The 23,378-nt window shown below is 41.4% G+C and overlaps 1 protein-coding gene across 1 annotated transcript in view; it reads right to left on the bottom strand.

The window, feature by feature from the left end:
• The window catches only part of CPVL (carboxypeptidase vitellogenic like), a 101,507-nt gene that overhangs the window by 12,323 nt on the left and 65,806 nt on the right, over positions 1 to 23,378 (bottom strand). The window contains exon 11 of the mRNA XM_022584321.2: positions 13,890 to 14,072. Coding sequence (XP_022440029.2) covers positions 13,890 to 14,072 — 183 coding nt within the window. The remainder of the gene's footprint in view (positions 1 to 13,889; positions 14,073 to 23,378) is intronic.

Raw genomic sequence — 23,378 nt, 5'->3', positions numbered from 1 at the left:
TCTCTCATCAAGACAGTCTCCTTGTTATGGTGAAGGGAAAACTAGATACAACTGCAGTATTTCTAGTCCTATCTGATGAATAATACTCATCCCATTTCATCATCTGAGCCTTTAAGACATAATATCTCTTAAGGACCCTGTTAGATGGGGTTGGGGGAAGCGTCTTGCCCTGTGAAAACAGATTCATGCTAGGAGAGGTCAACAAAGACAATAAAATAAATATGTATTACATGCTTACTAGATGTCAGACAGAGTGTCAAGTAATAAATGAGCATTATCTTAATTAATTCTAATAATGAGTCCTTCTGCAAGAGAGGTAGGTATTAATATCAACCCCAGTTTACAGATGAGGAACCTCTTGGAGAGGTTAAGTAACTTGCCCAAGGTCACACAGCTAGTAAGTGGTAGAGCTGGGAGCTAATCCAGGTCTAACACAGTATTCATTATCTTAATCCCTAAACTATAATGTCACTTGAGTATGGTGATAATAGAAGTAGTGAGAATCGCCAAGGTAATAAAAAATAAAATTCAAGCTCATAACTTCTCAATCTGAGGTCACCAAAGGTGGTCCATGGTTTGGGTTGGGGAGAGTCTATGAATTATTTTCAACAATTCAAATAGTCTAATCCATGGGTTCTTTGTCTTTTGTGTGCCTTGGACCCCTATGGTTGTTTAGTGTAGCCTATAGATACCTCTCAAAATAATGTTTTTAAACACATGATTCACTCATATATATATTATGATTCATATCATAATATATATACATATATATTATAGATTACAAATGAAGCCATTACATTGAAATGGTCAAAACAGCTAAACATGAATTTGTGATACATCAACATACATCCTTCTATATAAACACATATAGAAGAGCAACCTGTGGGTCTGATAACTCCTGTAACTTTAAAGTAGTGATGGTCATAAGCATTGTTTCTAGCTATTTGCAACAGCATCTGTATTTGATATGAAAATATCTCTGCTTTCTATGGTGACAAAGTCAAAGGCACTGCTACTACTGCTGTGGTTTGTTGCCTACATTCATAATGGAAGGAAATGATGCTTCAGTTAGAGGTTAGTGAAAATAAAGATGCAATTTCTTTCCCTTCTAAGTTCATTGACCCCTTGAATCCTAACCACAAACCCTTACCCCAGGTTAGGAATCTATTAAATAACCTAACGATCACCTAATGGAAGTGCTAAGTTTACTCCTGATAAGGCTTCAGTCTAAATCATTGCATTTTTATTTTTGCTTTGGCATGGAACTAATTGTATCAATCTATGATATCAATAGTATTTGATCAACAATTAATATCCAGAAACACACTGTGACTGGTGGGCAACATCTGTGCTGAGAACTCCTCTGGATGATGTTTACAGGAGACCCTGCTTGATCTAGTTGTATCTTTGCTGCAAAGTAACAGAAGACTTTGCACATGAGGATCGCATCATTTCAGTATGAGACAGAATGCTGCTGGGAAAAGGAAGCTAATGTTTTGAGTAAATAAAAGAGTTCTTCTACGAGTCTAAATTACCAATGGTCTATCAGTATTTTGAGAGAACAAAGATCACCTGTAAACCTACAATGCACGGCAGGGAATTGAGGTTTAAAATTTAGTTTAAGGTTTTGGCTGAGGATTTCAGAGAACCAGTAAATACTGTTGACTAGAGGACACTTTTCTAAATGTGATGCTTCAGATCAATGGCTGGTTTGTTAAGAGTAAATCTATGTTCTCAGGTTTCTGGTTGGCCTGTAAGTAAGTAAAATAGGTCAGGATTTAGAGCACCCTTTAGGCATCAGAACGGAAGTTTCTCCAAACGTAAGCCACACAGGATTCCTGCAAGATGGAAGCCATTTCCTTATCAATAGAGGAACAAAAGACATCACAGTTTAGGGTTCCCCAAAACCAGCTGCATATTAAATTCCCTAAGAAGCATAAATATTGATGCTCCGGTCTTACCCCAGACCAGTAAAGTTAGAATATCTGGAAATAGGCGTTGGGAACCTACATTTGCAAAGGTTGAGACACAATGGCTTAGGAAAATGTAGTGGACAAGGATGGTTCCAAATTCTTTGCCATTCTTGCCATCAGGAGGAATATGGCCTTGCTCTGTGATTTGCTTTGACCAAGAGAATGCAATGGAAATAACAGTCTGGGGCTTTTGAACCCTGGCCTTAAAAGGACGGGCATCTTTTGCTTCTCAGGCTGGGAGACCTGCTGCTATGCTGTGAAGTCCAGGCCAGGACACGGCATGGTTAGAGGACAGGAGATTCCCTTGGAGACTATCTAGGAGACTACCGTACCCAGCTTTAGCCGAACTCTCAGCTGAATTCAGCTGCGTGTGCGACCTCGGCCTACCCCAATCAGAAGAACCACTCTACTGAGCCCATTCCACCCACATAATTGTGAGAAATAATAAATTATTGTTGTGGTAAGCCAGTAAGTTTTGGAGCGATTTCTTATTCTGTAATAAATAACTGAAAAAGGGAAATATTTCCTGACAATTCTCGATTCTTTTCCCTGAAAGATCTGTTGTTCCTATCTTGGAATCTTGATGTGAACTGAAAAACAAGGCTGGATCCATCTTTCTAATGCAGATAGAAGACATAATGACACTAAGAGCTCAAGTGAAAGCTTACATTATGGAAACAAAGGAAGACCAATACCCCATGTGGCCTTAGGCAAACCACCAACTCCTGCTACTGTCTATTCACCCACCCCCACACAAACCCTGAGAGCTTGCAACTGCATTGTCTTGGTGGCCTTTGTGGTAGACAGATGCATCATCAGATCCCCTTTCAAGGACGGACTTGTGGCCCAGCTGTGGGAAGTCCAGTCAGCAGACGGCCTCCAGCTCCTTCGGGGTCTGCCTCAGCTGCAGAGCACAGCCTTTCCCCAAAATGATGCGCTTCCTGGGGCATCCCACATTTGGTGACTAAGTGAGGCGGTGGGTATAAAGGCCTGATCATTTTTTTCTGATGTAAGATGCTCTGATGGAAACTACTCTCTCTGGAGCTCCCTTGCAGGTTGGCCAAGGTTTGTCAGGCCTCTATCATAGTTTGGTTTTCTCCTCTGCCAATTCTGCTTCCTACCCCTTCCTTTCTCAGGTGTTAATCCCTAATAAACATCTTGCACTCCAAACGTTGCCTCAATGCCTGCTTCTGGAGAATCCGTGAAGCTCTTGATGGCAAGTTTTATATTGAGGGCAGGGGTATGTTTTGATTGCTATGTCTGATTTTCTGCCCACAGTCTGATTCCCAAAAGTGGACAGAAGAACTTTCCCCAGGTCTGGAAGATGGAGACAAAGAACCCATGAATCAGGCCATCCCTCTTGGTAAAAATCAAGAGCTGGGAGAGAGATGAAGATTCTGTTTAACAATTTCTGTAACAAAGCCAAAACATTTTCCCAGGAATTAGCTGCATTTGGTAATCACTGTCTCAAATCTGTTTAACAGTTACTTTCCTCCATTAAATACTGTTTTAACTTCTCATGCCCTATCAATTAGTTGAATACAATAGTTACATTTATTGCTCTTTGCTTACTCTGATTTTGTCAGTGCAACTGAGGACTTGCTGAAGACCTTTCTAGAACTGTTGGTTTCTTCAGAAATAGTTTCTAATGCTCCTTAAGATGTTTAAAATTCTAAATTAAAAGAAAAAAGGAATTATCAGAAAGTTCAAGAGAGGCAGGTGGTCAGCTCGGTCATTCTCTCTGTGGATTATCCGTGGACATGATGAAATCCTAGCCTGACCTTCCCTTCCACTCGAAGGACTGTGGTTATTCTATTCTCCGTTTTTCAGTTGTGTGTAGTCAAAGAAACAAAATGGTTGATGTTAGTTTTAGAAAAGCACAATTAAGAAGCCGTAGTTGTTAATTGTTTTCTGTCTGCACGCCGGGCTTTCCCCCATCCTCCTACTCCTTGTAAGCACTCTGCTTTTCTTTAGAAAACAGCCTCTTTTTTTTTTTTTTTTTTTGCGGTATGCGGGCCTCTCACTGTTGTGGCCTCTCCCGTTGCGGAGCACAGGCTCCGGACGCGCAGGCTCAGCGGCCATGGCTCACGGGCCCAGCCGCTCCGTGGCATGTGGGATCTTCCCATACCGGGGCACGAACCCGTGTCCCCTGCATCGGCAGGCGGACTCTCAGCCACTGCGCCACCAGGGAAGCCTGAAAACAGCCTCTTCTATGTGGACTGGATGCACTGCCAAACACACTGACCACCACCCACACTCTCCCCACCTCTGTCACCACCACCACCAAGGGCAGACTTGTAGCCTTGGTCCGGTGGCCGACCAGAATCTTCCATCCTTCCCGCTCCATGGCCCCCACAGGTACTTAAAGCACAGCGGTGCCGGGGAAAGAGCAAGATGTGGGCTGTCAAATGTCATATACTATTACTATTTGAAGCCTTAATCAAGTTTTCCAGGTGAAACTTCTGTTTCTACATTTATAAATTAGTAAATACAATCACATAATTTACAGGGGAGCTATAAGTATTCCATAAAATTGTGGATAAGAAAGCGTGTGGCAGACCACTGGCCTGAGGGCTTGCAAATGCTGAAGGATTGGTAGCCATCCTTAGTGTCTCCTTTGGCCTTCCTGACACCCCCATGCACCAGCGACCAGCCCACAGCCGGTAAATGGCAAAAACTGAAATTCACATAGGTTGGTCTAACTCCACAGTCCACCTTCCTCTCATTACCCCAGACCACCTCCCATTGGTCACGACTCTCCAAAACAGTCAAGCTTTGAGGGTGGTGGGGTCCTTCCCTTGGTTTCTCTGTATGTAACCCCTAACAGAAGGTCTGATTCCTGTTGGAAACTCAGGGAGAAGCCCCTGAGAAGAGGTTGGCAGAACACAGTCCTGAGGAGTCCATAAGCCAAACCTGGGTCAAGGTCAAAGTATAAGTCATGGCTCAGGGCTTGTGCTTTTGGGGGCTGGGGGACTCACTGTGGCTGCCTGAGGAGGGCACCAGGATGACACCAGCATGCCAGGTGCTCCCTGTGGATACTTAGCTTTCAAGCTGGTTTAACTACACAGGAAACACCATGTCTCAAACAGGGATCAGTCCTCACAGCTTAGACATTACAAAACTTGTCTCCTCTTTTTCAGGACCTCAGAATCAAGTATCAAGAAGGTGGTCTCAGGAAGCAGATGGAGAACCTTCTTCCAATACAGCTCCTAACATGACTCCCTATTTCCTGGGGATCCTCCTTCTCTGACCTCTTTCTACCCTGAATTCATCCTATTGCTGCCATTTTAAACTTTCCAAAGCTTTGAAAATGTGCTTAAACATCTTCCACGGCGACAAACACTGTATGCGTCCCCTTATATGAGATACTTAGAGTAGTCAGATTCATAGAGACGGGGTAGAATGGTGGTTGCCAGGCTCTGGGGAAGGGGTAATGGGGAGCTGGTGTTTAGTTACAGAGTTTCAGCTTTACAAGAGGAAAAGAACTGTGGAGGGCTTCCCTGGTGGCGCAGTGGTTGAGAGTCCGCCTGCAGATGCAGGGGACGCAGGTTCGTGCCCTGGTCCGGGAAGATCCCACATGCCGCAGAGCGGCTGGGCCCGTGAGCCATGGCCAAAAAAAAAAAAAACTGTGGAGATGGATGGTGCACAACATTATGAATGCATTAATACCACTCAACTGTATACTTTAAAATGGTTAAGATGGCAAATTTTGTTATGTATATTTTATCACAATCAAAAAAATTGGAAAAAAAAAAACTTTCAGTGGCCCCCCACTACTTAAACAATGGAACACTCACCCCTTTGCCTACCATCAAGGTCCCATGATCTCTTTCCAGTTTCTCTCCCAGCTTTCACCCTTTACGCTACAGATTAGAAACCAGACTGTGTGCTCTGCCTGTACGCTGCCCTGTATGCTCTCATTCGGAGGCTCTGCCCACCATGTTTCCTCTGTTCATTTTAGCCAATTTCAGCATCTGTTCTTTTACTAACGTCAGAAATTCCCAGGTAAAGCTATAACCTTTCTTAACACTGGATGAACCTTGCCTCACTACCTACTGAACTCTAGCACCTTTTTAAAAATCCCGATACTCTGTCTATAGAAGGGCACATGCATGTAACTGAACAGCTAACACTGGAAGTAAAATACATTATTTCTCAGGCCTGCTTTAATTACGGCAGATATGTATGCAGGCTCCAATTTTAACTGTACTAGTTTACTACTGCCAATCCATCATTCCAGAGGTGGGTGCCCTTGTGAGGTAGAAAACCTCTGGGCTGGAAGCCAGGGGGCCTAGAATCTAATCTCAGCTCAGACATGAAATGGGTAGGAGACTTTGGAACAGTCACTTAACCTCTGGGCTTCAGTTTCCCCACCTGGAAAATGAGATCTAAAATTTGTTTCAACCAGAAAATGCTACCTAGAGTATGGAGATAATCCATCCTGTAATTATTGAATAACCTAAGCTGATATTGATAATGAAAACATAAAATAAATGATGACTCAAATTGCAATCAGAAAAAGAGAGTTGTTGGAAACAATGCAAAACTCATGGTAGAAGAAGCTACACCCAGTATGACTGCATAGGAATGAAAATTAACCAGGGACTCAAGTCTTCCTTTTAATGTTGACATGGAAAACAATTAATCTCCGTTAGAATATTTTCATTGAAATCAAGATAGAAAAATGATTTTTTCAGAAAAGTTAGCTTCATGAAGTTTTTTTCTAGAAAGATGTTTTTAAAGAAATTCATCAGTGTTATTATTCTGATTAAAATTTTATATTCTGATTAAAATTTTATACTCTGATTAAATTTTATATTAAATGTGGCATCAAAAAGTCTTTGGAGTTGAAATGACAATTCAGTGATGTAAGAACAAAATGTCCTGCATTTCAAAAGCAGTGGCAACATCAAAACAGATCATGAACAGCAACTGTGACATTTGGAGAAAGACCCCAAAAGGAGCAGCAGGGTGGCCTTGACAGTGATGGACATGGGTTGTCACCAGCTAGCGGGAGAGAGAGGATTAGACCTTTGTTCTATACTGCAACACTATTGAGTCATACAAACACACACATCGCACTCTGAAGGCAACTATCTATTCTATATTGCTTGCAAACTGAGCCCCTCCGGACATTAATGAAAAATATATTTCAGATCTTTCTTTGAAGATATCTTAGCGATAACTCAGTTCAAACCTTGTGTTTTACAGATGAACAAACTGAAGCTCAGAAAAGCCCATGACTTCCCAGATGATATAACAAGGGAGGGTGCAAGTCTTAGAATGGCACAGATTGTGGAGGCCAGGCAAACCAGGGGCAACAAATAGCACTCATTCTTCATCTGATCTCCGAAGGCTTGACGGAGCTGGTTGGTTTTCCTGGGCCTCCCTTGATGGAGAAACTGCCGCCCATCTCCGTACCTTGACACTCCCCTGGGAGAGCTGTCATTCCTTTAAGTGGACATTTTGGGGAACCATCCGGAGACAAGTCTACTTTGGTTTGGATTTTTAAATTAAGAGCTGTGGAGTGTGGCGGACAGTGAGTTTTCTTCTTTGGCAGACACATACACATGCTTCTGTTCTGTGTGTCAAATGCTAAAAAGCCAAGGCCATGGCTGAGGCCCGTTTCTTTCATCATCAGATGCCTGACATCTGAACAGCACCCTTAATCCACAGAGAATGCCTTTGTGAACGCCAGAGCTCCTTTCCCTCCTTCATCCCTGCCCCTGCCCCCAATCTCCACACACCACCCCCAATCCTACGCTGAGGCATTAGGGGAAGGAGCGCCGCCAGCACTGTAAAATCACCTACATAAAATGCGGATCCCTCGCCGCTGTGTGGTAAAACACTTCTATCACAAACATATGTGGGCCTCGCTTCTTTGGTTAGCCGGTTTTTGGCAGCCACAGGAGTGCCATTTCATCTCTCAATGTGTTTTGCATTCACCACAAGAGTCAGCGGGCTCAGTGTGACATCTGCCACAAGCTTCTGAGTGGTGGTCAATCCCTTTTCCCACCTCTACGGCCCAGGCTGCCCTGCAGCCCCAATCTCGCCCCCCAAGCTGGGCGTTCCGTGCACAGCACCGAGCAGGACACGTGTGATGCCAGGCACTGGAGCGTTTCACAAGGAAGGTCCAGGGGACACAGAATAACAGGTGGCTGAGGCAGCCATCAAAGGATCTGGAGGACACGCTGAATGTGCCTGGTGGGGTTCTCATCATAAAGCAGTGCGGCGGACAGGGGTTAAGGACGTGCCCATCGCTCCCTGGCAGCTCGGCATGCATGTTTGCCCTTAATGGCCTGAATACTTGTACTCCAACTTTCCTCTAAGGGAAAATCAAACATTTTCCCTGATCCTGATTTTTACCATTTATAATTTTCCTTTTTTGTGTGTATATTCTTATAAGTGATCCACGGTAACAATAATAATAGCAAATGTTTCCTATGAGTCAGGGACTGCTCTAAGCTAATTAGCTTATTGAGTTCCCTCAATAATCCTATGAGGATACTATAGACTGAGTGGCTTAAAGAACAGAAATTTCTCACAGTTTGGGCATCTGGGAAGTCCAAGATCAAGGTGCTAGCTGACTGGGTTTCTGATGAGAGCTCTCTTCCTGGCTTGCAGATGGCTGCCTTCTTGTTGTGTCCTCACATGGCCGAGACAGAGAGAGGGCAAGCGATCTCTCTGCCGTCTCTTCTTAATCCCATAGAATCAGGGTCCTGCCCTTATGACCTCATTTAACCTTAATTACCTCCTTAGAGGCCATATCTCCAAATACAGACACATCCCAAGTTAGGTCTTCAACATCCTAAGTTAGGGAGACACAATTCAGTCCATAACAGGTAGATATTATTACTATCCCTATTTTATAGGAAATGAAGTCATGGTATAGAGAGGTGAAAAACTTGCCCAAGGTCACATAGCTATTAAGTAGAAGATTAAGGAGGCAAACCATGGTCTTCCTGACTCAAATACTCTATTATAGTACTGACACCACTATAATAGTCTATTATAGTATTAGAGGCCACTCTATAGTGGTCCCTAACCACTCTTACACAGTCTCTACATATTTTATAGGTATACACATGTATATCACACATACACAAACACACATATCCATATAACCTAATACTGTATACAGTTTTATTCAGTAACAATGATCATTCCTAAACTAGTCAGTAGTTGAGGTAAAAAAAATCTCCCCAACAGAAAGATGTCTACAAGCAAATTTTTCCTTGTGGGAAAAAAGAACTCAATTAAGAGTGTGTGTGTAGAGGGTCAAAGATACCAAACTCTGAGCATGAATATACTCAGAATTTGCACTGGAAGGGATCTCAAACCAGAGCAAGAAGTTTAGAGCTCTGTCTATGGGATGTGATTAACTTTCTGAGTACAAACTCTACCCTGATCCACCAGGTCCCGTATGATATGGCCACAGCCAATCCTCCATCTTTGCTTCCCCTCTTTCCCTATCCCTCCCTCAGATCCACTGGCCCTCCTTCCTTTCCTCAGGCACATCCAGCTTATTTCTGCCCCTTGGCACATTTAGACATTCTCTGCATGGAAACACTGGCCCACATCTGCACATGGAGGCTGCTTCATGTCTTACTGTCTCACCTCCTCAGTGAGGCTTCTGGGATCCACCATCCAAAGTAGTCCCTGTACCAGCTCTCTCACATCATCCAGTTTTATTTTCTGGCATTATCTGATTTGTGAATGTCTATATTTGCTTATTTTCTGCCTTTATTTCTTCCCTCCTTTGAGAAAAATCTCCTTGATAGAGTAGACTTTATTATCATATTCAGTCTGCTGATCTTATAGCAACCAGACCATCCAGTCAGTGAATGGGAGGATGCAATCAGAAATAAAAGAATGTGGGCATTTCATTATTAATCTAATATTTCTTCATTTCTAGCCACAGGGAAAGTATTATTGTATTCTAATCATGGGAGGTAAGTTTAGAACCTCATGAGTATTGATAAATATCTTTTTTTTTTTGCGGTACGCGGGCCTCTCACTGCCGTGGCCTCTCCCACTGCAGAGCACAGGCTCCGGAAGCGCAGGCTCAGCGGCCATAGCTCACGGGCCCAGCTGCTCCGCGGCACGTGGCATCCTCCTGGACGGGGGCACGAACCTGCGTTTCCCGCATTGGCAGGCGGACTCCCAACCACCGCGCCACCAGGGAAGCCCGATAAATATCTTTTTTTTTATACTGCCCCTAAGGAACGCCTAATGAATGTCTTTCAAACATGTGAAAAAATTAAATAAGTTTTTTTCCTGAGTGTTTCTCTTCTCTTCTATTTAGTTAACATTCTCCACCTTACTGGCAATTAAGTATCAGAGGCAATCTGACAGACATAGGCACACAGGCTCTGGGAACAAACTGAATAAAGTTTGAATCCCAATGCTGTCATTGGATGATTCTGGATTAACTGTTTACCTTCTCAGAGTCTGTTTCCTCACATGTAAGTAAAATGGAAATTATATTATATAATTTTCAGAGGTTATTCTAATATCCATGCAGTATCTATCACAACAGCCAGCACATACTTAGTGTTCAACAAACCAAAGCTATCTTTATCATCATTGAACTTAAATACAGGTAGGTGAGCCCATCCCTTATAACTCTGATCTTTTATTTGCCTCTTCTCTTTCATTTATTTTGCACACAAAAAATCATAATCTATCTTTTGCCTGATTTATTTGCATAGTTTATGTAGATCAGTAGGACTACTGACACACATATTAGTTGGAAAATTAGCTTATAATTAATAATAATAATAACAGCAACAAAAGAAAACAACCTTACGTGGCCAACTAGAGGGTAATTAAGAAAATTAATTTTATCAATTCAATGGAGTATTACTTAAAAATAAGTTAAGAATCTATACTGTAACTTTGAAAATATGTATGATATAATGTTAAAAGAACAAAACAGCAAGTGCCACATCCTGTACTGGCAGAGACACTTGTTGCTCTCAATCCTCCTACTAAGAAAAACTAGAAAAGCTGGACAAAATACAGAACACACCCACTTGAAAATCCTGAGGCTCACCCAAGGCAGCCAGGATATAAGGGGTGTATTAGTTTCCTATTGTTGCTATAACAAACCACCACAAATTTAAGTGTTTTAAAACAACAATAATTTCTTATTTTATAATTCTGGAGGTCAGAAGTCAGAAATGGTCCCACTGGACTAAAGATGTTGGCTAAGCTAACTAAGATGTTGGCAAGGTTCCATTCCTTCTGGAGGCTCTAGGGGAGAATCTGTTTCTTTGTGATTCCTAGTTTCTAGAGGCTGCCTGCATTCCTTAGCTCATGGTCCTTCCTCTATCTTCAAAGCCAGCAACAGAGCATCTTTGAAACCCTCTCTGCCTCTGACCCACCTGCTTCCCTCATTCACTCATAAGGATCTTTGTGATTACACTGGCCCATCTGGATAATCCAGAATAACGTCCCCATCTCTAGGTCAGATGATTAACAACCTTATTTCCATATGTAGCCTTGATTCCTTCTTTCCATACGATACAACGTATTGACAGGTTCCAGAGATCAGGGGGAAGGTCTCTTTGGGGGCCCATTATTCTGCCCACTACAAGGGGCCAGGCTTGCAAACTGAAGGGAGGGCAACAAACTGAGTCTGGCATTCTCTGGCCCTGTCCACATCAAAGCAATAGTTGATTCAGCGGCCAAGAGGCTACAAAACCAAGCATAAAGTGGTAGTTAAGAGACTGGAAACTTGAATGGAGCTTTGGGAGACAAAAAGTACAGATTTAAAGTCACTCGATTCCAGACTTGATAAAGGTGCTTGCCTCTATTCTAATTGCCTGACAGAAGCAAAGCAAAATCTCTTTGAAGATAAATATCATCAGCCAGAAACTCAAACTATCTCCATAATTTTATCTGTTTAATGTCTGACATTCAACTGAAAATTTCTAAGCATATCAGGAAAAAGTACCCAACTACCATATAAAAAGAGAATAAATAAATCTCATGAACACAAAGCTGAGCAAACATACCACACAGGAAAGAGTACATACTGAATATGTCCATTTATAAAAATTCAAAAACTTGCAAAAGTAATCTAGGCTATTAGAAGTCAGGACAGTGGTTACTTTGGGGAGGAGGGGAGTAGTGACTATGGGGTGGGGGGGGAGGGGCACTGGTTCTATTCTATTTCTTTATTTAGGTAATAGTCACAGGGGTATGTTCACTTTGTGAAAATTCATTTACCTGTATATTTGTGACTTGTTCACTTTTCCATATTATGTTATAACTCAGTAAGTAACAAAGTAGAATCAACCTTATATTACACTGTTAAAATTATGCAAAAACCTGTACCTGTGAACATATGAATCAATTAAAATGCAATTTCAGATGTTGAAATTGTTGAACTTTTTCTTTTTTAAAAATATTTGAATTGCTATATAACTTGTGTTACTTAAAAAGAGACAAATAAACAAAAAAATTAAGTCCAGATTATTTTCTGCAACTGAAGAGCCTCCACTTGTCCAGGAATTTCAATATTTTGGAATCTGTCTTCAGAGTTAACTATTTATTGTGGTCCACAACTCAATACCAGATTCAAGATCGCTCAAGTTTACAGAAGCAGATGGGGCTGACAAGGCACTTCCCATCCTCTCTTGAGATCTCTCTGCATGTAAACAGACACTTCTTTCTGTCCTTCCCTGTCCCATTTTCAGACTTCATATATATACTGCCAGAACTGTTCCTGCTCTGAGACATTTAGTTTGCCATTCCACCAGTAGTTAATTCTTTGGTATAATTTATCTCGATTTAGAAACTGTAATGTTATAACTTTTCAAAGTTTACCTTCACTTGAGCCCAGAAATATGTCTCTCAACTGTTTCCATTGTCCAAGGTAGTTAACATTTTGTGTAATATTTAAATTTCTGTTAAATTTCATGTTATTTAATGGTTAGAATGACCGGGGTAGGGTAGGAAGGCTACCTTTTCACATTAGAATGCCCGTAATTTCTGCTGGATCTATCATTTTTTTAAACGTAAATGAGTAATTCAGGTGATAACCCAGTGACCCCTGATAAAATACTTTGTGATCTCTCATTTACAGTTCCAAAGCAAAGTACTTTTGAAGTAGTATTCCTATGATTAATTTCTGTTTGGAGCATGGATTTGCCTAAAGGAAAACTCAAGCATTAGAAAGCTATTCTTCCAAATACTTGGAGGTACAGAATTGAGGTCCCAGTGTTACCTCACATAAAAAATTGGGGAATAAAATCAAGTCTAGAAGAATACATTTTTCCTCTTGAGACTAACTAAGCAAAACTAAGGGGCTTTCTTAATTTCTCCAGAAACTTTCTGGAGGTAAACAGTGTAATCATTGTGTAAACATTAAGGAAGACCTATTCATCTTCGAGGAGCTGAGACCTGCAAACTGGAGGAGCAGTGGACAGGCTTGGCCAGAGTAACATCTGACCCCTAAAGGAGAGGTCACACTAGGGCATCAGATAGATTTTGTCCTGGGGTTCCATGTGTAATACGTGAATGTGATCATAGGTTTGCCAGAGGAGATTACATTGAACCTTCCTCATGTAATTTGTTCACGCTCTCTTTTGTTCCCCAAATAGACTAATTCTCTCATTAATGATTCACCTTTTGGGGTTGAGTATTATCCTTTTTTTAATCTTTTTAATTGTCACCTTATCTCTTAAATAATACCTACACTATTGTCTGTCAACTTTTGTCTTAAACATTGAGTATTTGTATTTTAATAGGAACTCAGACCTTCCCTGTGGAAAGGAGGGCAACAGAAGACACCTTTTGGTTGTTGTATGACTTTGCTTAAGGCTGACCATGTCTTATGGGTATTCGGGCTTTCGTTTCAATCTCATCATCCCATTCTCAAAACCTGCATGCTGGGAAGCATTTTCATACCTGATAGAAGCTATCCACTTGCCGTACATAACCAGCCACTTCAGGATCAGATTTAAGGACCTTCCAAACTTTTCTTTCTGCCTTCTTATAATCCTGGGATCCTTTCCAGTTCATGGCCATCAAGGAGCGCTCTGTCAGGGGAGCTGCCACGATGATGTCCAGTTGGCCATTGTAGATTAGAACCTGAAACGAAATTGAGCCGTGAGCAAATGCAGGATTCAGCAGGGGAAGCCAGTCAATGTATCTAGGTACAGATAGTGCACACAAGAGAGAAAAGGGAATGTTAGCTGCTCTGGGGCGCTGCTCAGAGACGCCAACCCAGGAACTCAGTAGGGTCACTTTCTTCCAGTTGGCTACATACACCAACAACCTGAAATAAACTCAAGCCTTGTCTCAACCACTGCATTCTTCCAAAAGTATGATTCTTCATAGGAATCTGCAAACATCTCTCTTGTTGCAAAAGCATTTGTGCTGTATTACCCAGCAATATAGGTTTTACTTGGATGTATGGCTATGTTAAGGAAGAAGACTTTGGTTACAGTTCAGTGGAACTAAGGAATGGTACACACTGGGATTGTCATGAAGCCTGCATTTGATTATTTTCACTTTTCAGGCCCTGCAGCAGCTGGCAAGCTGGGCATTCCCTCGTGGCTGCTGGTAATCCATGTTGCTTTCCCCTCTTACATTTCAGTGACAACTATAATTTTTTGAGGCAGACAGATAGATGCAGGTGCCTCAAATTTGTTATTTGTTGGAGGCAAACATGTCTGCTATGCCACTTCCAAAGACCTCTTTTCTTAAATAGGATAGCCACTTGTCAAAAATGAGGAATGTCCTTCAAAATGCCTAAGATACATTTTTTTTTTTAGCCAAGTTGATGGGTACTATAGGAGAAACTCTGAGGCAACTCTGGTCTTTTCTTCCCAAACAGCTTTCAAGATATTCAGATAATACCCAAAGCTGCTGAAGTTGTGAAGCTACTGGGGACAGTGTGAATGGCATTACTCTTCAGGAAAGCAACCATCACTTTTTAATGCAAAGACTTTATAATGTTGAGACTTTGTCCCAGTAATCCCAGTTTGTGGAATAAATTCTATGAAAATGAGCCCAAAGAAATAAAAAATATATATATTTAACAATATTCACTGAAACTTTATAATGACAAATTTGAACACAGTCTAAAAGTTCCATATTAGTGAGTGGTTAAATAACCACAGTACAGAAATACTATGGGATATTGCAAAGCCATTTAAACTGTTGGACTACAAAGTTGTCACCTCATTCTCAAGTCCAGCCTCTTTCTCCTGAACTCAGGAGATGGCTATCTTAAGCTTGTGTTCCTCAGCCCATTTTTCATTCCAGAAGTGCACATTATGGGGCTCACTGCCCTGCTCTTTGGATCTGTGCTCTTTACTGCCTGTTGATAAAGTCTGAAAATTACTGCCTCATATACTATGCCCATCTTATATCTGTTTATAGTGTAAGTGCAAACTCAGTGGATGTTAATGCCACAAGAAGAATTCTGATTTTAAAAAAAACTTGTTCATCATCAGCTTTCTCACAAAATAGTTGTGGTTCATTTATTCTCTGTAAATAAAAAAAATTTTTTTTCTTGTAAAAATAAATAAACTGTTGGACTAAACCACGAAGCAATGTGGAAAATGCTTATCACATAATGTTAAGTATGAAAGCTGAATGCCAAATATATATCCCAATTATGATATATAAAATTGACATCCTTATTTACATATATGGAATGAAACTTTTGAAAAAAGGAATAGAGTTGATTAATTTTGGTGGTGGAAATCTGAGTAATTTCCCCCTTTGTTTTCTACTCTCCTTAGGCTATTTTTCACACTTGTTGATTCTCATAAGGTATTGTCACTCCACCACCAACAAAGAGATTTTCTTCAACTCCATGCTACCTTTTATCTATTTGGAAGCTCTGGTTTGACTCAAGTGAAGACCTTCGGTTGAATCCTCAAACTGGATATAAAATGTTTCACTGCATGTTTCCATCTCTGCCCTCCTGGTACAGGCTTCTTAAAAGGCTTATACATAATTAAAAAGCCCAGGACTTTTACACACTCCAAATCCTCAAGCAGCAGTGGGCCAGGATTCAGCCTAAGATGAAAGAGCCCTGGGCCTCACCTATAGGAACACAGGGTCTTTCATGTTACTCAGTCATCATCACCACATCCACTCTCCTATGAAGAACCCCCCCTTGCAGAAAATCCTGATGGATTTAAAGCCTTTTTAAAAAACTCAACTATAGCAATAAAAATTTGCATTGTTTATACAAAGAAATTGCCTCAAAGACCTTGAATACTTATGGCCCATGCAAAACTCCTACAGCTGTTTTGCCAACAGTATGGAAACAATTACACATGATCTGTACCAGGAAACAAGGCTTAAATACTTCACCATCCTAGGAAGGCCTGATTATAGCTGATTAACGAAGATAATCATCTATAAAGTAATTCTTCTAGAATTCAGTGAAAAGATGCTGATTACCTAGCAAACACACAAGTGTATGTAGCCATCTTTCCTCTTCGTGGCTACTCTATGAAGCTTGCATCTTTCTGAGTGTCATCAGGATATTGTTACCTTACTATCATCAGGATATTCTGAAACTGGTTTGAATTTTCATCTTTGAGGGATGATAGCAAACTCCACAGGTTACAGCAAAACCAGGCTGATATGTACAGCATTAGGGTACACGTTTGTTGAAATGAATTGAAACGAAGCCCATCCCTGAGCCATTTCCCTTGTTTTTCAAGACATCATAAACAAGAATACTAACACTCCAGAATGAGGCAGTGAAGGGCTGGACTGCGTAATTTTGTGCATGTGATGTGCAGAAAGCCTACTTTTGGGGGCAAATGGAAATCCTTCCTTTGCAAAGCAAGGAAAACAGTTTTAACTACGAAAGGGCACATAAGTCAAGTGCAACAAAAAAGGAAATCAGGTTAATGATCAAGCGAAGTGATTTCAGAGCTGGCATTTAAGGCTGCCTTAAATATAAGAATTCCAGAGCTTCTATTTTTATCTAAATGTCACATTTACTCTCTTCAGCCCCCACAGGAATATCCCAGTTGGGTGCCTCCAGGGCTGGGTGAGTGGGTGAGATATCCCAGGATCCGGTGACAGTGAGCTGAGAAGCCAGGTGGGTGTAGCACAGGGCTGGGTGGTCCTGAAGCCGGAGGGCACGTGTTGGCCACCCACATCCTGAGAGACAGAAAAGTTCCAGGACAAGGCTTAAACCTCAACGGGTTGGCCACTTATGAAGGATCTGCACACATTCGCCCACTTCTTCCTGGTGGGGTGATCTGTCCCGGTTTGCCCTGGACGGAGGAGTTTCCCAGGATGCAGGGCTTGCAGGCTAAAACTGGGACAGTCTGGGGCAAACCTTCCCCTGAGGCTTGCTGGTATTTTAAGCAACAGGGTGTAAAGACAGAGAGGTGGAGACAGAAATGAATGCAGCTTTTAGCTACGCTTCCCTTGTCAGGAGTGACTCTAACAAAACAAGGGGCAGGGAAAGCGCTGGTTGGAGCAGGTTTCCAGGGACACAGCAGGCAGCACCCCTGAACAACCAGTGTCCTCACTTTACTTTCTGGCCAGCTGTGAGGCCTCAGTTAAAGAGCAGAGGCACTCCTTTTAGAGAATTTTCTTTTCTTTCACTACTTAGAGGTCGGACTGGTTAGTTTGTTGAAACTGATGGTGATGCGAAGACATGGAAAAATACTTATTAAAAAAATCAATGAAAAACTACGATCCCACTGTTCATGCTCTATAATTACTATATTTTAAAAGGATGCTTCAAACTTGGGAAAAGAATACATCAAAATACTAGCAGTTAAGGTAGTCAAAATATGGGCGATTTGTTTTAACTTGGCTATTTTCTAAGTTTTGGGGGTATGTTGGGATGCTTCCCAAACGAAAAAATAATAAAAAGAACAATAACACTAAGAGGTTGGACACCTCAATTTGGCAAAAGATGGATCTTTATTGGGGAATAATTTGTGCTAACTCAAGTATTACCAGCTCTCAGTTTTTTTCATGACAACTAGGTAAACAGCATAACTTTAGTTCAATCATAGATGATCTTAAAAACTCATTCCAGAATTCAAGCATTTACAAGAGATGGCACTAGGTGATTTGGATTACGAGCATCTCTCTCTCTCTCTTTTTTTTTTTTCAAAAGGAAGAGATGAGAAAATCATTTTTTTAATGTTCTTTACTTTCCAAAGTGTTTTCATGTCCACATAGCTTTATTCACATACAGCTTCACAGGGTGGGGATGAGACGTATTACAGGGCCCACCTCCACTTTACTGTAAAGGAAATCGTGACACAGGGAGGTGTCAGAATGCATCCTAGATCCCACACTTCCAAACTTCTTCCTAAAACGCCTTAAGAAAGGAGCTAAATTCCTGCAAACAGCAAGCATTTACTGACTCCCCACAGCTACATGTTTAAGTGCTACTCCAAGCCTTAGGAAACAGAGAGTTGGTGGAGAAGGAGACATAGTTCACATCTCCAGTTCAGAAACAATCTCATCTGTTTGTCCAACTCTGGAGACATCTCTCATTCCTCACTTTGGCTCTATGGACCAGGATGTGTGCAAGGACATTACTCAGCTGGCAACAGATGCCTCACTTCTGTTACAGGGACTGGCCCTCATTAAGCAGCTGTGGAACAGCATCAGCTCCTGAAGAAGAGAGATCTCTTAGCCCTCACTCCACCTGCAGCCCTTGCACGGTGCCTGACACCCCATAAGATGTATGGACACTTGTAGAGTACAGGCAATTGTGCTCTTTAAAGGCTTTCTGTAATGCTGTATAGTGATTGCGGTTCTGTTTGGCCCAGGTCCACTCCCCCTTCCCCTGGTAACTGTATTCCCATTCCCTCAATGGATACAGCCCTAGCGTAGGCTGGCGATCAGTGTTTCTCCTCTATGCAAGGGATGAGCATGTGACCTAAGCTAGGGCACTCAAATGCTCTCTCCCTAGAATTTGGATTGTGGACAGAATGACACAGGGTTCCCTGATGAGTCTGCCCATTAGTTTTGCTACTTGGATCCCCAGAGTTTTCCTGGTCCCTATCTTTCCTCACTCTAGTTCTTCAGTTTGTCCATGAATTCTGTGACCTATCCTGTCTTCTGACCAGTTCTTTTCATGCTTCAAGTAACCACAGTTGCTGCTGTTGTTAAAGCATGAAATCCAAACTCATACACCATTGGACCAGTGCCTCACATGCCCCAGCATGCAGTAACTGGGAATTCTTGGACATGTGGTTTAACCTCCATGAGTTGTGGTTGCCTTTCCTGAACATGTAGATGTAAGACCTACATCTCACTGTAGTGAGAATTAATGAGAAAATATGAACAGGGTTCTAAGCACAGCACTGTATACAAATTGGGGGAGTCAGGTAAATATGGTCCTCCTCTTCAAGTAGGTTGATAATGTGATAATGACTTAGAAGACTGAATCAACAAAGAACTTCTTCTAGAATAAACCTCCAAAATATGCATATGGTCTTTCTGTGTCAAATGCTTGGTTGTCAGTCTCACTCTTTTAGACAAAGGCCAACAGTAGGAGGGAATCCAGCCAGGGTAAACCTGAACTCTATGTACTCAAAGGCATGAAATAACATGTCTTTCATGACTAATTTTACACACATTGGGCATGGTGTCTCAGCAATCTTTTCTTGGTACTCAGAGCCATAAGTCTATAAATTACCCTTTAAAAGGAACTTGTAATTTTGAAGCATCCCAAGGAATTTCCCCATACCTAAATGCTAGAAAAGTATGGTTAAGAGTATAGCTTTTAAAAGGACATTTGGGAATAGAAGAACGCTCTCATTGTTCTAATTATGTTGAAGGAACTGTGCTAAGCGTTTTACAACCATGATTTTACAACACCCCCAGAAGGCAAGTGTTATTTATGCCATTTTAGGAACAAAGGGACAGAGATGCAGGGAGGTGAGCCAGCTGGTAACAGAGATTCAAGTTCAGATCTGCCTGAGTCCAAAGTGTGTGCTTCTAACCCCTCTTCCACACTGCTCAGTGTATTCCGCTCCCTCCACTGCTCCCCCGCCCTGAGAATACACTGAACAGGTGGTTTATTCTTTGTAATTACACATGCAAGGAGCAAACTTAAATGTAAGCGTGACTCTTTGGAATGAAGGATACATGTTTACAGTTAAGAGCACAGGCTCTGTAGCTGGGTTTGAACCTAGCTCTGCCACTTACTAGCAGGATTATCTTGATTAAGTTACATAGTCTGTCTAGAGGTCAGTTTCCTCATCTGTAAAATGGATAGAAGAGAAACATGTATGAGAGAATTACATAACATAATGCATGTAAGCTCTTTGTGTCCCAGGCACATAGTAAGTGTTCAGTTAACACTAGCTATTATTATTATTGCGTTTGAATAATTCAACATAGCTATTCAAATAGCTCCACAATTTCCAAATGAGATGTTACCTGTGGATTTCAATTGTGATTTTGGAGGTAAGAGTTAGAATAACGCTTAGGATGGCAAGAGTTCTAACGTAACTGCACTAGGTCATCAATTTCATAAAACAAATGGCAGGGGCTTATAAAAGTCGTATGACACTTGCAGACAGGAGTCTTGAGCTCCAGCCCTGGCTCAGCCTCCCAAGGCCTGTGCTACTGAGTGCCTTGGAGCTGTCATCTACTCACTCTGAGCCTTAATTTTCTCCTCTGTGAAGTGGAATATCTATATCCTAGAGTTCTTGGGAGGACCACATGGGATACCAGTTATAAAAATATCCTATAAGCTGAAGAGCAAGGTTTTAGGTTTTATTATTGTTTTTGTTACTCTTTATTAAGAATAATCCGAAAAATAAATTTCTATAGTGGTGTGCAAACATTTTCAACTGGCTGCATTTAGCTTGCAGATATATTCATCTAGGTCCACAAGGTGTTGTTATTGTTTTTGCAATTAGATGCTGTCATTTAAATACCCAGACATCTGACCACGCCAGGCCTATATTTCCACTCGGCCACGATGAGTGCAGGCTGTGCAATAGTTATCTCCCTAAGACACAGTCTCCTACCCCTTCCTGAGTGTCCTTCCCTCACCCCCAACAGAGGTGCAAGGGCAGCTGTCATTTATTCAATGCTTATGCTATCGTTCTTCTTAGAAGAGAAACATATTCCTCTGTATCCATGTCTCTGTCACGGGTAGAAAAGAAAGATCAATAGGTCTCAATCCAACTCTACTCATTCATTTCATTTTCTTCAGCTAAGTTTCACTTCCATGTGAAATGGAAAGGAAGTGGCCTTTTGTCTGAGCTGGAGAAAAGAGTTCCTGTTCACTTATACATGGAATGTGTTTGTTTGTTTGTTTAATCTGCTCATGTGAAATTTCTACTTATCCAACAGTAAATCTTTGTGGTGAGCCTAAGGATTGGGCACCAAGAGAACAGACATGAAAAGACGTGACCCTGTCCTCCTTATACTCCAGATATTTTTTTAACTTTTCAATATAGTGAATAATCGAAAGAGGAAAAGCAAGTTTACTCTTTCGTCCTCTAAGTTTTCCTTAAAAAGAGGACTTTAAAAAAAGTCAGTTTCACTTACATCTTTCTAAAATCTAAATCATTTTAACATTTCAAACCATAAACTTTTCAGGTTCTGGATGTACATAAATCAGTAGTTTTTTCATGGATTTCACCCTCGCAGCAAGAAAACCTCCCTCTAGGAAAGACCTAGTGAAAAGAGTCAGATGATCATTAGCCCTTATTTTACGCAGTATAAGCTTCTGAAGGATAAATATTTTCCAGGCAGATATAAAGCAACCAACTGTGCCAGCTAAAGATAGCTGCACGCCAGTTTACCTGCCAACTCAACTAAGAAGAGCCCACACCCTCTAAACTCAGATTTTGACTTCAAGTAAGTTTGGGGGACAAGGGATGATACTCAAAGGGGAAAAGAGACAACTGTGTTTTTGATGGTGCCTGTGAACACTTGAAAGAAGGGGTTTGGGGCAAAAATGTATATAAATGTGCATTTTGTTATATTTTCATTGTTGCCTGTATTAAAGCATAAGCCTGAAAATAAATCACATTCGGCCCACTTTCTGGTCTAAACTTTACCTTTTTAAAAATCCAAACTGAAACACACGTGTTGCTGACGGAGAACACACAGCATTTCTCTTTAAATCCCTGATACCTCCCCTACTTATTAGGAAAATTACAGAGATGCCGCAGAAGGAGACTTTGGTCTCTCAGCGCAACAGGAAAGCAAACTGAGCTTTTGTGAGAAGGCTGGATTTGTGTTGTTGCGTTTTTAGACGAAAGATTTATGCTTATATTTTGGCCCACTTACAATCCATCATAATACTTTGCAGACAAAGTTATGCTCTTTTCCCAATGATCCAGTGACCTTAATCTCTAACATTTTGTGGTTTCCTGTTTGGGGAAACAGCCTAAGCTATTCCAGGCTACACAGCATTCCCAGTTGGCTGCTGTCTGTCTTAGTTTTGAATGTTCTCCTGTTCGCTAATCAAAAAAAAAAAAAATTTTTTTTTTTAAAAGAAGCCTTCCCTACAGATGCTAAATCAATGAAACTCCTACAAAGCAGCCCCCCACACTTCCTCTTCTGGCTGCCTTACCTATCATTCTTCTATTACAAACTCCAACATAGCCAGGAGTTCTCTCTGCCTGGAGCAGTTAGCATGACCCGCCAGTAACTTTCTCCCAAATAGAAGAGAATTAATTTCATTAATATCCAACTCAACCCAGGGCAACCCCCAAGGGTTTCTCAAAAGCTCAGCTGCAAAAGAAAAACAATTTCAGCTAGATAGTATAACGTTTAGCAATTTTCCCCACTGGAGGCAGAGTTGTTATTCTTCCAGGGACAACGCCTGGGCCCCAGTTGCCCGTGGCTCGCACTTTTGGCCCTACTTCTTCCTGGTGACTTTGCAGGGATATAGGGCTATAACACTCAGGAAGCCTGAGTCCCCTGGGCCTGCCTGGAGGAGACTGTGGTAGAAAAATAATGCCAGCGTTGAATGAAACAGTAGTCACTTCTGCAACCAAGCCATTCTTCAAATGAGACACACTTTGCTTCCAAGTTTAAGGAAGACAAAGAAAGAGAGAAAATGGACTTAGAATAAACACCCCCGTGTTCGTGCCATTCCCCTACCAGCTGGTTTTGCCAAGATGAGTAAAGAAAAATGAGAGTGGGGCAGGGAGTTTGAGTGAGTGTCCAGTGATTACACAAATAAAGAAAATTATTCCTGCTTTCTTGCAACTTTAAATAATTTAGTTGCTTTTAGAATGGAACAAGAAGCAAAGCCAACTTGAAAATAATCCAGTGAGCCATCACTCCAACCCAGGGATCTTTGAAAAAATTTTAACTACCTAGAACAGCATAATTAATATGACTTTTAATAATGACCCAGAATAATATTTTGCTCCCATTTGAATAGAAGAGTCCTGGGGGCCCACTCTAGGGGGT

Source organism: Delphinapterus leucas, chromosome 9 (assembly GCF_059928025.1).
Source record: "Delphinapterus leucas isolate spDelLeu-1000000601 "Yukka" chromosome 9, BTC_Dleu_Yukka2, whole genome shotgun sequence".
NCBI classification, from domain to species: domain Eukaryota; kingdom Metazoa; phylum Chordata; class Mammalia; order Artiodactyla; family Monodontidae; genus Delphinapterus; species Delphinapterus leucas.
The sequence above is the reverse complement of the archived record's forward strand: the minus strand, read 5'-3'. Positions and strand labels throughout refer to the sequence as shown.